We start from the raw sequence: 15173 nt of genomic DNA, 5'->3' as shown, positions 1-15173 counted from the left end.
ACAGGTTTCTGTAATTCCTGAATCTTCAAAGTTCTAGGCTTTCGACTCTCCTCTGGAGTCTTGGTCACGGAGGTTAAAAACAGAAAGAAAGAGAACAGAAACATTAAGGAATAAAAAGGAACGGACTTACCAACGGGAAGAGCTATGTGCAAAACACGTTGTCAAGTGGGCCAGCGATAAGCAGATGATGAAGCAAACTAAAATATGCCGGAGTCAGTTTGTGCGCCTTTTCTGTTTTTTGTTGTAAGGTTGAAAACTCATGTTACTTTTACTGTAATGCCAATGCTATGAAAATTTTGTGATAACTGTCTGTCACTGGTCACTCAGCCATCTCTTGTTTTTATTTATTTATTTTCATGAATAAATAAATTTTTAAAAACCAGTTTCTACTCATTTCTAGCTCTAAATAAAATTTTTGAATCTTCTACCCTGTGTTGTGTTTCTTTTAAATATTTCGATAAACCTGGCACCGGATTTCCACTTTCGAATCTCTGATGTGTTCCTTTACCAGGACTTTTAAATTTCTTTTTCTTTTGCCTATATAACTCTCTTGGCAACTGGATTTTATTTCGTAAATGCCCGATTTTTCATTGGGATCCGTGTAATATCTGTTAAATTGGGTGATGTTTTTTTCTAAAGTTTTAGGTGCTTTTAAAGCTGTACGAACTAACAAAGCCGTACAACTTTAGTAAAATGGCAAAATTTTTCTGAAGCTCGTCAATTATCTCTGGTATTTAGGTTTAGTATCAGTCAAATTGCGAGAGAATTTAATCACCCTCTCTTCCTTGAGATTTAGGGAATATCAGGCCTCTCTGAAAATTATTCGACCTTCTTTCTTTTCAGAAACACTACACGGGGGAGGCTGCCCACATTGAGCATCGTGGAAGGGGTGTCTATGACGTGTTTAGCCTGCAGGTGGCGATACTTTCACTTGTGGCTGCTGTCGAGAAGGAGTGGTTATGTTGAATAATGTTTCGTGTTCTCGGCATGAGTCTAAGATGCTGAGAACATGGGTATGTGGTACAATCTAAAAACGAAGTCACAATCGACTTCCCCAAGGCCATGGGATATATATATATATATATATATATATATATATATATATATATATATATATATATATATATTCGTAAAGCACTAACCAAGACATAAAAATATGAAATATGAGCAGCATACATTGCAGAGTGTAAGAATTAGAAAGGTCTAAGCTAACATTGTAGTTTCTGGAAAATTTTATTTGAACGTTAGCCTCAACTTCTACAAGCTCTCCTCGCTCATCTACGGGTTAGCACATGTACCTTTGATGAATGTGGTCCAGGATTCGTTCCCAGTGGGAAAGCACAAAACATTTATATCAAGTTATTCACTTTCATTAATAATCAGTTTCCTTTAGCCTAAAGGGCATAACCGTGGAATGTTAAAAAAAAAAATCGAACTCTACTACACAAAATGCTTATATGCAAAATAGTTTAAATACTAAAACTTTCTTCCCAACAATTCGGGATTCGGGAACTGTGCACATACGCTGAGTTTTTTTCCGCTCGAAGCCGAAAGTGCGGCACAGAGACATCAGGAAGTGATATGGCATTGGCTGCCACTGCAGTTTGGCTGTGTAAGCATGTAGGTAGCACAATAAAGTAAAAAGTATTTAGCACTCCTGTTCTTAATCTAATAAAATTTTTGGATAATATTCCACCTTAGAAGCGGAACTAGAATACATAATACATAATAATAATAATAAAATAATTGAAATTCTTTATAATTAAAATTGAATAAAAATAAAAATTTCTATATTCTTTTCGCTGTTGACCAAGAAAAAGAGTCATTATCGACAAATGTTACACATAATGCGTGAGAATGTGATAAAGGATATACTCTCATCCCCTGATCGAAGTACAATAAGTTTCTCAATGATTCACGTGTTGTTGCTCTTCTTATTTCCAAATTTTAATTTCATTGCAGGTCCTATACAGTGTATAAATTAACTTCCGGTAGAGTACAAAAATAAACACTATTAATTCATTAACTTTAATTTTAATTAAGAAATACATGTCACGTATTCCAGCTTTAATGTTATCTTTTGTTAATCTGATCCGTGTTGCTCCTTCATCAAACTCCTGCAGGATTAGTCGACAACTTTCGATCTTTATTTACGAAACATGCGCCTGTATTTAGATAGATGGGGCCAAAGGAAATATAAGCAGAGTTTGTCGGGCAGACAGCAAAGGACTGTGGATCAAGCTTCTAAATCTATGCCCGGAAAATAGGTCAGAGAGGCAGAAAATAAAAGAAGACTGGTCCCATAGGGTCAGAGTAAGAAAGGAGAGAATACACACAATCCACGCATGTATGTCACTACATATGTGCATCTGCACATCTGATCTTCTCTGATCATCTCTTTGCTGACCTGTCTCATGCTCTCCAACAAATCGCTTCGCATCTCTCTCTCTCTCTCTCTCCCAATCTCTCCCTAACTTACCTGAAAAGATATCTTAACGTCCCTGTCTCACTCCTACTCCAACTATGAAATTTCTGTTTTCCGGAACTTTCTCAGTCTTCATGTGTCTTCACGTAAACATTCTCAATAACACACGCTCGAAAACTTTCTTAGTTTAACGTCCCATTACGTTCTTTAAGTTACAAGAGATGGATAATTAACGAAAATAACTGTCAAATAAATTTTTGTGCTCTCCCACAGGAATCGAACTTGGGATCATGTGGGCAAAGGACACATGGATTCCAATGGTAGCTTTAGATCTTTCTAATTCCTATATCCTTCGATGTCTGCGACTCAGAATTTGTATTTTTATCAAGCTCAGTTAGTAGTTTACGAATATATATGTATTACGGTTAGATCTATGATTGTTAGGCGACAACGTTTATTTGTTAGATAGCTGTGGCATTACCAATCATGAGTGCCTAAAGAACAGACAATTACAAAGAACTACTCTTTATATGTTTTCCGTTGTCTAAGTAACGCTCTTAATCGAAAATACGACTCTTCAAGGGAACAGGGGGCCTTGAATTATTTTTTGCCCTCTCTAAATCTACCAAACTCTCAAGTGTAGAATCCTCAAAACTCGTGTCGTATTTCCTTACATCCTAAGCTTTAGATTAGACGGGATTTTGCAAATGGTTCTCTAAGATGGGACTGGAAGAATTTCATTTCTTTTTTATTTGTTTGTTTGTTTGCTTGTTCACCAAACCTCCGAAACTACTGAGCGCAAAACCATGAAATTGTGTTTCTGGTATATCTAGAGAAGGCAAAAAATCATTCAAGGCCCCTTGTTCCACTGAAGGGTCGTATTTTCGATTAAGAGCGTTACTTAGAAAACGGAAAATATATAAAGATTAGTCCTTTGTAACTGTCTGCTCTTTACGTACTTACGATTGGCAATACCACACGGCTATCTAACAAATAAATGTTCTCACCCAACAATTAGAGATCTAACCGTAATACATATATTCGTAGACGAAGAGAAATGAACACTGGGAGAGGAAGACATGAAAAATATTATTCGCGGTTACAGACAAGAGCATAGGCCAGTTTAGTAATATATGTTTATTCTCATATACGAGTAAATGTACTTATGGATTACATTGAAATAATAACTGTGATATGTATGTGCCATTCTAGTTATTGAGACATACTTTTGCTGTAAATGCAACATGAATCACGAAAAACATTACATTATACCGTCCTGTAAGTATGCTTGCAGCCATTTTGAACTGATCGCCATATTAAATGAAGTAAGCATAGGAGAAGCGGGGACTTTTTTAATATGTCACATTTGCTTTAGGGATTCCGTATGCAAAGTTCCAGAAAGTAGATTGGTAGTGTAAGTGATCAGCCATAAAATGGACAGGCAGGAGTGTCACATGGAACTGTCGAAAAGATCTGAATAATAGTGTTTTTATTAAATGCTTATGAAATGATGATCGTCCCTGCGCTGAAGTCGATCATTTATCCTCTGAGATTTGCATTCACTTGTTCCATGCTGAACAAAATGAAGATAAAGTGAATACATGCAAATTGTTTTGCATTCTGATGAAGCCAATTTCTACGCATCACAGAGTCTACCAGAACTTCCGGACATAAGGTTCTGCAGATTCTCATGCCTACTTATAAAGCTGTACACATCTGTCACGTAGGGATATACATTGTAATGTCGTACGTATGTTTTTCGTGTACGTAATATTGTATCATCAACAAGTATCCAAACACTACAGTCGGTAGCGTTCGCATTCATATGTATGTGTTTCCGCGAGCAACTATTGCGATCCATAGATCCAAATGCCCACTCACTTCCCTTATTAGTTTCAACTATAACACTAAAGTCTAAGATCTAGTAAATAAAAGATGCTACGACTTCTGAGTCGCCGTAGAAAAATGATTTTTCATTATACATTAATGTTACTTCATTATACAACATGCATTGTTTATATGAAAGTACGAATACACCCACGGGTAACTTCCTAGGTAAATACTTCATTTATCGAACTTTCAACTGATTTCAAGCATTAAATTTGGCATAAATACAGCCTTCAAAAACAGCCATCTACAAGACTGTGCATCCCACTTATTCGGACCTAGGAATAGCAATTTAAATATCTCAATCACAAACTTTGAGTCAAGTTCTTCCTTCCTACATGTACACGTACCATCTTAACAAAAAATATATGAAAATGATTAACAATAGGATAAATATGACAAAAAGCAATCAAATTTTTGTTCTACCAACGAACTGAATATCAAATTATTCAGATAAATTTACTTACCGTTCTGATCTTCTGTAGCTTCCTGTTCATTCCCTCCTCCATCCTCGTTTTCGTTTTCATTATCATCGTTTTCATTTTCCCTCTCCATGAAGTCTTCTACGTCATTTGGGTCACCAATGAGGCTGTTGTCAGAATAATGATTATCATCCGACATCTTGTTTTACCTACAGTATAAAATTACAGGAAGGGATTATTATTATTTATTTTCTGATTAATATATATAATGAACTGCAGTCTCTTCAGCGCAGAAGGGCCATCACCGGCACATGAAAGGCCACATGGTCCATGCACTTGCTGGCTGATGAATAGTTAGTTAGCATATCAACTTGAGCTGATACTGCTGAGGTAATACCAAAAGTTTTAATTCCATCGGAAATTAAACCTAGGAACACACCCGCTAACCATCCAGCTATACAAGAGCATGCGTATGTTAATATTACATGAATTTCTATTTGGTAACAGAAAAGTAACCAGATATACATATGCATAAATTTGAACTGCACAGTGTGTTAATCTGAAAACCTTTTGGGTAGAAAACATTAAAAGAACACTAATAAAGCAATATTAGAGTGCGTTCGTTACTGACAGTCTTGGTTGACACAGACTAGAATAAGTTTCGAGGATCTTCATACATAATATAAACCTTAACCCATTTTAATCCAGCGTTACCATTTGGTAACGTAAAACATATGCATCTTTTTTAATTTTAAAAAAATCTTGTAAAACATATGCATCTTTTTTAATTAAAAAAATCTTAACACTGAAGAAGTGCCTCTTGTGTTGTGGTGTAGGATGACTGGAAATAGTGGTAATACAGAGAGAACGATGTCAAATTCATATTTGTGTGTGAGCGAGCCACGTCTCCTTGGTTGGCCTTCGCGAGAATTCAAAAATGACTCACCCGGAAGGGTATGTTTGCTTTTTGTTTCCTCCTATGTCTTGTTCCTTCCATTTTTCCTGCACGTTTTGATTCATAATACATCATTAAATTGTGTAATGGTACCACGATTAATCAAACTTCATTTTCGTGCTCTCTGTAATCGATTGTTTTTGTGTATTACCATTTGCTAACACTGGGCTTTTACCGTATCAACTACAGCAAAGCACTGTGTTATAAAAATAATAATTTTACAATGTAGCAGAACGTACTTTAAAAGATTTTATATGAATTATGTGTATTCCACAAATGTTATAATAATAATAATAATAATAATAATAATAATAATAATAATAATAATAATAATAATAATAATGTGGTTTTAGTATCAATTTTCCAATTTTTCCTCACTTCTCTTTATCTTCCACTTCAGTTTTATTACCAATTTAAGTTAAGTAATTGATCTCTCTCTTGTTCTTGCGGAGAATTGATCCTTTCCGTAATTGTTGATGAACTATTGAAAGAAGAGCCTTTACCAAATATATAGAATATTTATATAGAGCCACCAGAGTCTCATGTTCTTTCCGATGAAGACTCCGGAGATGAAGATGGAGGCTTGCTGGGCAATCTTAGCTCCCACCAACTTTCTGCAGGTGCTACGGTAGTATTTACGAACAGCTCAAGATTACTAGGTGAGTGTTGATCAAATATTATGATGGATTGCCAGTCAGACGACATGAATTCAAGTTCAGAAATCGATTCTTCTCATGGGCATTGGGCTGCCATCAAGACCTGTCCCCTTTACATGGATCTCACATTGTTTCACAGATCCCAAGCTCTTCATTGAATGGACAAAAGTGTTTCTGTAGTAATACAAATAACAACATTACTTTTGCCATCAAATAGTTCTCTCCGAAAGAAGGAAAAAGATCTAGTAAAAATCCAATGCAGTCTTTCTAGAAAGTAATTTTTCAAAGTACTCTGATTTCTCACCAGTTGAAATTTTCGAGCTTTTTTTTAACAATAAGCTGTTTGATTTGATAGGAGAGAGTCGTCGTTATACTGAATTCAGAAACTGCCCTGATCCAAATATTTCAAAAGATAAATTCAAGTGTTTCTTGAGGATTCTTGTGTGTCTGGGTATAATCCACTTCCTGGATTTCGTTTTTACTGAGAATAAGACTTAAATATGTGAAATCAACTTGTATATGATTTTATGAGGCGCAACAGGGTCTGGCAGATAATGTGTTTTCTGCGTTTTGCAGATAACAACAAGGTTGATAGATCAGACAAAATGTAGAAGTAGTGAAATAAGTAAACTACAAAAGAACTTTATGGAACACTTTATTTCTGTTCAGCACTTTGATTTTGATGAATCAGTGATAGCCTATTGTGGCAGTCATTCCTGTAAACAATTTATTAGGGGAAAGCCGATTAGATTTGGATTCAAAGCCTGTTGTCTGAATACATTCAATGGTTACCTGGTCAATTTTGATATATCACAAGGTAAACAAAACCAGAGTGATGGCTATTACAAAGTACTTGGCAAGCCTTCAGCTACCATGGTTCGTTTGTTGAACCAATTACCTAATGAGAAGAAGCTTCTTTATCATTTGCATTTTGACAGTCTATTCACTAACATGAACTTATTATCAAACTAAAAAATGTGGATAATCTTCTACCAGGACTATAAGGGAAAATCATGTTCCTAAAGACTACAAAATCAGCAATGGCGTTATTTTGGTAGCTCCATTGCAAGACAGCAGTTACTGTTACCTCTACTGATAATTCATTACAACCAATCAACCATGAAAGAAGATATTCAAAGTCGGAAAGAAAGATGGTTTCTGTGGCAGAGGTTGTGTCAAGTGTGGTGTTGGGCTTTGCATCTCTTGCTTTCACCCCCACCACCAGAAATAGAAGTGTTGTACATGCTTCCTGTAGTTGTCCCATGTCCCTTTGCGATAATTATTTGATATTTTTATTATTTTGTTATTTTGTAAAATGCAAGTTTACATCTGAAATCAGATAAAGATAACGATTAAATTTTGTATTTTCTATTAAAACTCTTTACGTAATATGTATGTAGTAATACCTGCATCATTCATAGAGGGGTACTCTTCTGTAGTACCTTTGCAGTATCACACATGCGTAATAAACTCATATAATAACCACATATCCAATGATATTTTATTAGCCCAAAGTTACCACATGGTAACGCAGCATCTCAATGGAATAAAGTTTAATTGATATTGTATTAGCCCAGCGTTATCATTTGGTAACGGACCCCCTGGGGAAACACCAAAACAAAAATCGAAAATAATCGCGTTTTGTTTACAAAATATGTGTAGTGTGGTAGAATACTCAAGATGAGCAAGCAAATCGAAAACTTGGAAAACCTGGGCTGCTATGGGTTAAATTAATTATTCCGCTGGAGTAACTGAACGTTGAGAAAGTCTGCCACTTCATCAGCAAATTCATATGCCAATCCATTTACACGCAGCAACGACAGTGTCACTATTTATCTTTGCGACCCTGAAAACTATAAATTCGACACTAATAGCGTTCGTATTTGATTACTTTTACATGTCACTATGGAAGAATTGCAACCAATTTAAGTATATCCAAAAATTACCATCTGAAAAACAGTTGTATGGTGATCCTTTTCGGAGAGGAATTCGTTGACTACTTTTTCAATATCAATGTGGCTTTCTTCACTTTCAATGCTGAAGACTGCCAAAATGCTCGATTTCATCTCCAACTATGTGCTATGAATACAGGTTTTAATGGTTTTTAATTTACTGAATGCTCGCATAGGTGTTGCTCTCGTCACAGGAAAAGTGAGATACAGTTATAAAAGAGAAGAGGTTTAAACAAATACGGAACTAACAATGACAGTTACCTAAGATCAAAAATTTAGCTAATTCATTAAAGTTAAAATTTTCCTCAATTTTTTCTTCATTACTCTTCGGAAACTTAGAGTTGTTGCAGCAAAGAGGCTTAGAAAAGGACATTTTTTTTTTTTTTTTTTTATCTAAGGCTAAAGAACAGGAAAGTTTAGAATATGAGGAAAAAGTGAAATTACATATAAAAATTCAAAGTGGAATTACGAAACTTAAATGACCTCCTTTTACCGTGAGGTCGACGTGCTCATGGTATGACGTCAAGAAATGAGTTAAATTAAAGTTTTTACAGTTGATATCAATGTTAAATGTTGTAAGTTAATGAAAAGCATGAGATAACGTCTCATATTTGAAAATAATTTCGGTTTAAACTAGCTGCGACTACATTTAACTCAAAATTGAACTTTTGGAAAGCACATTATGAGTATTGCTAAAAAAGAAAAGGTCGGGATTCGAACCTAGGACCATCCACATAGAAGTCCCTTACTCTAACCATTCATTAATACACAACATATTCATTCACATTCAACATAATACACAAGAACGTAACCGCGCTATTTTTAAAAGGTTCGCATCCCAATGACACTCTTATGCGCATCCCAATGCTTAAAAAAAAAAAATCTTTTCTAAAGTCTAACACCATTACGAAAATTTGTTTTATTTTCCACTAGAGTTTTGCAAAACATGATTTGTGTCTGAGTATTTGGCACTACTTTATCAGACGATTCGATCAAATATAACTCAATTAACACAGTAGTAACAATCTTCTACTGCCTTAAAAAGTGTTCCTGAACATGGGGAAGTTCATTATGCACCCTGTAACAATGGTCTACGTTCAATGTCAACGGCGCATCCACCTGTTAATACTTAAAAAATAAAGATGTTTTATCACTGCTCAAAATGTTAAAACTGAGCCTAAAGATGGAGTAATCTGTATATGTCTAATCCTCTTAGCAACTATATTCAATCTTATTATGTATACCATAAATACTTGCGTTCTTCAATAATTCATTATTATAAGTCCGTGCCCTATGCACTCTTTAAATATCACAATTCACCTTTACCATTCCACAGCTACTACGTATTTACTATCCACAATATCTTCATAATAATTCATATCGTAAACATTAACCATCATAATTCGGTATCTTATTTGCACAAACTATGTCCCCTTAACTACCTATCAAACATTTTCATATTTGTAAGCACTTCTACTTCAATCCTATTTCCAACACCACCGAATCAACTTTTGGAATATTCCATTCTATTAGATTTTTAACGTAGCTAAAGAAAAGTATATCAAAGTTCCTACTGATCTGCAGAAATCTATTTCCCTGACTTCTCCCTGACCTTTGGTAGGAAATTCCTTGACTTTCATGACAGGTATCGGATGACGTTGATATATCAATAAGGAATAAATAATGGTGAATATTTATATAAGAACATTTATTCTATAGACAAATAATAATCAACTGCTCATACGCACATTCCACTTACCACCCATAAAAATCTGAACAACGGTCCATACTATGATCATTAATGGTTGGCTAAGCTGATGTTGGTGTACAATATACGTTAGAAAAAATATATTTTATAAAATTTCCCTGATTTCCAGTCTTTTTCCCTGAACCATTTTCTCTGACTTCTCTGACCAGTAGAAACCTCTCAGTGGCTGAATGGATAGTCATGGTTCGATAGCTAAGAGGTTCATGCTTCGAAACTAGTCTCGGAAGCTGAAGATTTTTTAAATTCTTAATTCCGCAGATCTTAAGATCTTTCTTTCCCATCGCAATCATCTGATGCTCTAAAAACAGTTCTCCACCTTAATTCGACAACTGCCTGATGTGATCCTTGCAGTTCGGAAACGTTCCTTCTTCTGTTAAACAAAAAAAAAAAAAAAAAACAAAAAAAAAAAAATCGTCACAATATGGATGCTATCCGATCATTTTTTCTCTAACTCTAAATCTGCATATGTAAATCATCCCTCTCTGTCTCCATATTTGAATCTCTCTCTCTCTCTCTCTCAATGTTGTCGACTATGGCTTGGGATCAAAACTTCGACTCTTGAAACCAAATGTAAGAGCTTTAGCAATGTGCTATCGTAACTCTATAGGTTTATTGCTAAAAACAGCGTCATTGTAGATTTTGTTCGGGGAAGGGGGGGTTTTCCGCCGACAGAAGGGTTTCATTTTTTACATCACTATTTTACCATACATTTGATCGAACAATAAATATTTTTCAAACTCAAGGAAGGGGGAATTACGCCTTCGTGTCCTGCCTAAATGACGATCCTGCAACATTTGCTTGCAATTACTGGGGAAAAAAATTAAATTAATCACTGAATATCACTTATTTCTGTCAGTAGTTTTTCAAGCTCTGCGCCCGCATTACAGACTTTGGGAAGCACAAAACCTACTGCTGTGGTTGACAATTTTCATAGATTTCAAAAGGTGCATCTTCCTAGCTTGATGTGATATGCAGTCTTTGAAGAAAGGAAAGAATGCAAACACAGTAGAGGCGTTTATGATGCTATGACAACATTTTGTGACGTTTTTTATTCAGGTTCTTAAAAAGGCATTTCAGAACATACGAATGAAAGAGACGGTTTTAAAGCTATAACTTTTTTTTTTTTTTTTTTAATGGAAAGAGTATATTACGTCCATACAGACTGCTTTAGAGAAGGAGAGGAGGAGAAGAAGAGCGGATTGGATTGAACTTATTTTCCATTATTACATTTTGTTGAAAAATATGACTGCATTTATTTTACACTGTAACGCGATAATTCTATCCGTTCCATTATGTTTGTTTTCTCTCTTCAGTTTTTTCTTCTTTTCCTATTTTAATTTTTTAATTCCATTTTTTTCTTGTACTAGCCCCGTTTAAAATTAAACATTTAACTTAAAGCAGTGTTCTTCCAAAAGAATTTTATCATTAGTTATTAAAATCTTGATGAGAATTTTTGGTGAATTTTACATTAGAGGGATTTAACAACATTGGTTAGAAGCAGAAAAAAAGGCAGGAGGCGCTCGTATTGTGATGTAAAAAAGATCCGGTGAGGTGCTTCGTCCTGAATGTCACTCTTTCAATTAAATTAATGGGTATATAGGACTAACAAATACGAAAGCAGTGACTAAACAAAATAAGGACTTGAATATTCGTAAGTTTTGATTTTTGTAAAATAGGTTTCATTTCTCAAACTATTAAAAAGAAAAAAAGACAAGAAATTTCGTTTCGTATGCATGTTTTGTAGGGCAACCATATTTCTGTGTAACGTGTAAATAATTGGATATAAGAGGCTAGAATTATCAATATCTCCCTCTTCTTTAGATTTCTATATGCCTATGATGTGAAGTCATTGTTAAATCTTATTTTATTGATTCTCCCTCATAAATGATTTTCTTATAATTCGTTTATATTTGTTGAATTCAAAGTAGTTACAGGTGTTGATGATTATTAACAATGTGTTGGCGTTAGGAAAAATATCGAGGTGTTTATCCTCTTTAAATAGAAACAGAATTTTCTTGATACATAAAGGAAGCGAGGATAAAATCTTTGTTTAGTAATCTCGTTCTCAAAGGTTTTTTTTTTTTTTTTTTTTTTTTTTTTTTTCCTAGTAGCCTTACTGTATTTTCTATTATCACAAACCATATTCCATGTCTTTATCATGGTAATCATTCGCTACATTATTAGTTTTGATAAGTTAATAGTTGGTGCGATGGTACAGATTGAGAATAATTAATTCCGGTAGTGTAATTATTAAATTTTAAATATTAGGATAGGTAGTTACAGATGTACAGTCAAGATTTCTTTTAAAATTCGTGTTGTATCAAGTTCGTTACTAGCAAAAGTTTTGAAATTCTGATTAGTCATGGCATACTATTGTTATTTCGGTGCACGTAAAATTTTCTGTTTACATGTTTACTTCAGGATATGGAACAGGTCAAAAAGGAGGGTCGTTAATATTATTTGGTTTAATATTTTAATTAATTATTTTGTGATACTTTTTTTTTTTTAGTTATTAAAAACAAAATCTTGGGTTGTTTACATTTGAGGGTCTTATTGAGTACAGCTTTCTGTTAAAATAGTTGATCACACATATCCTTCGCCTTTTATGTTTTAAAAAAAAAAGAAAAGAAAAGAAAAAAAGAAAAAGAAAAATTAAAAAAATCCTTTTTGCACCTAACAACCCCTGTCCATTTCTTCTGGCTTTTGTATGATATGTCCGGTAATGTGATTTTTTTTCTTTTTTGTGTGTTAATTACCAATTTTGTGTGTACTGTAATATGTTCGGGGATCGAATGCCTATCCTTGAGTATAGGGTACCCAATTTAATTAGTCATAACGTCTGATACCAAAAGTATTTAAAGAAGGATAACTTTATGCGTTGTCAGTTATGCTGTTCCATGTCATTTATTTTGCTTTAGTTTTCGTACTATCTTGGTACTGTGTATTACTGAATTGAATACAAGATGATTACCTCTGATTGGATGTTTGCGAATATAAATGCTGTGAATGAAATCATTCTCGGAGAGGAAATGTTACGAAACTTATCATTTTTGGTCTAATTTCGATTCTCCAACCTTACGTTTCTCAATTCTTTCCATTTTTTATCCAACAAATATGTGTTTACATTTAACTTTCATTTGTCCTTAAGCTATGTAAGTTATTTTGGTTTGATCCTGATGAAAAATATGTAAAATTTCGAAATGAAGGAAAGATGTTATCGCGTTTTCGACTGTTTGAAGTGTATCCAACCTTTCGTTTATTTTGTAATCCTTCATTAATGATAGTAATTATTGCATTTTCGGAATAGTAGTTAGAAATTTTGGAAACTCCAAAAGAAGACCGTGAATCTCTGAAACTAGTTCTTTGTTTTTCACTCCACTCTTGTGTAACTGGCGTACCTTTTCTTTTGTTAGGCCTCTAGGGTTAAATAAAAGATGTTAGAATTTCGAGCTTAAATTGAAAAATGACATCTTTGAGTTTTACGTCCCACGGTTATGCCGGCTAGGCTAAAGGAAACGATGATGATGAGAGATGAGTTAAATGGTGGAATGAAGAAAGTGGCAGGAAACAGGAAAACCACGGTAAAACCCACGCACACGGCGTTTGTCCACCACAAAGTTCATTTGGCTTGAGCGGGGATCGAATCAGGGACGCCACGCACCACAGGTGAACGCTCTACCAGATCTTAAATTGAGTCTTGGGAAGTATATGTACTGTTAAAAGAAGGTTCTTTTTAATTTTTATCCGAGGATGTAATTGTAATGAAATAATGTATCATAGTTAATTATATAATGATTAAGAAATGTAGCTCCTTTCTTCGTTGATTGAGTAAGTTATGTAGCGACGCGTCAATTGTAAAAAATAGCCCATGAATGGCGAAATGAGTACTCATAGTAAAGTTTGTAACGGAGCTGAGAAAGAAAAAAAAAATCCCCACGGCTGTTTCTATCGTCTTATTCATTGCACTTGGTTTTAAAGTATTAATTTTGTGAATGCCCTAGAAGTGGAAATATTACTGTAATTGTAACGTCATTGAAATCAATATGAATTCAGTACGTTAATGGGAATAAGAGATCAATATATATATATATATATATATATATATATATATGGGTGATTCCACGAAAAAGGGAAATTTTCACTTGGAAAATTTTTGTTCCGTTCATGGTCGCCTATTTCGATAAAAATATAACATGCACTTACTACTACTAAGTACATCTTAATTATGTGTTCAGCAGAGCTGAATCGTTATTGGCGTAGTAAATAAAAAATAATAAACTTTTTAGCACCCACGGAGTTGAGAACATAGGTCACGGAGTTGAGATTAGTTAACACGGAGTTGAAAATTGCTGTGGAGTTGAGAAACGTGATACATCTGGGCGATAAGTTTTGGTTTATAAGTGATTAAGCTTATAATTTACATAAAAATTGAAATATTTTCCAATAGTTTTTGTAAGTTAGAATTATTCTCCTTATGTTGAATAAAATTCCAACAAACTAGATGATACGTAATTTGTTATACAAAAACACTCCAGAAAATACTGCAAACATATGAAAATGTATCTAATGAAGGTTCCAAAATTGAGTATATATATATATATATATATATATATATATGAATATGTGACGTAAATAAGAAAAAAAGAAATACACATACACTTATCGAATATTGAAAAATTATTGCGCTTTCAATATGTTGACTATCATATGGAGAGGACAAACTTTTCACATAAGCTTACGAAACAGACGAAGTATTCACTAAACCTGTCTATTGTCTACTTCATTTGTTTTCTGAGCTTATGTAAACCGTCTGTCTTCTCTGTGTCAAAAGTGCAATACGTTTTCAACATTTGGTACGTGTATTTGTATATTTGGTATATATACAAGGTGTTTCAAAACAATACACACATCGTTTGGGAGCTGATTCCTGACACCAAGATAAGACGAAAAGTATAGACAACTGGGTGCACAAATGCTTCCTTTCGGAGTTATAGGCTGCCGAAAACATGAAAAAAAAAAGAACTTTAAAGGTCCATAGCTCCAAAACTATGAGACCTGCCGTAGTCGGGTCACAACTTCACTTAGGAACTAATATGTGCACTATCCAA

The 15173-nt window shown here is 34.2% G+C and overlaps 1 protein-coding gene across 3 annotated transcripts in view; it reads right to left on the bottom strand.

The window, feature by feature from the left end:
* The window catches only part of LOC145660621 (TIMELESS-interacting protein), a 97872-nt gene that overhangs the window by 60849 nt on the left and 21850 nt on the right, over window positions 1-15173 (bottom strand). For all 3 annotated transcript variants that reach the window (XM_081725903.1, XM_081725902.1, XM_081725901.1), the window contains exon 2: window positions 4780-4943. In XM_081725903.1, coding sequence (XP_081582029.1) covers window positions 4780-4933 — 154 coding nt within the window. In that variant the 5' untranslated portion in view covers window positions 4934-4943. The remainder of the gene's footprint in view (window positions 1-4779; window positions 4944-15173) is intronic.

The sequence above is a fragment of the Thermobia domestica genome, chromosome 9 (genome assembly GCF_964235325.1).
Source record: "Thermobia domestica chromosome 9, izTheDome1.hap1.1, whole genome shotgun sequence".
Taxonomy (NCBI): Eukaryota; Metazoa; Arthropoda; class Insecta; order Zygentoma; family Lepismatidae; genus Thermobia; species Thermobia domestica.
This window is presented reverse-complemented; position numbering and strand designations above follow the sequence as displayed.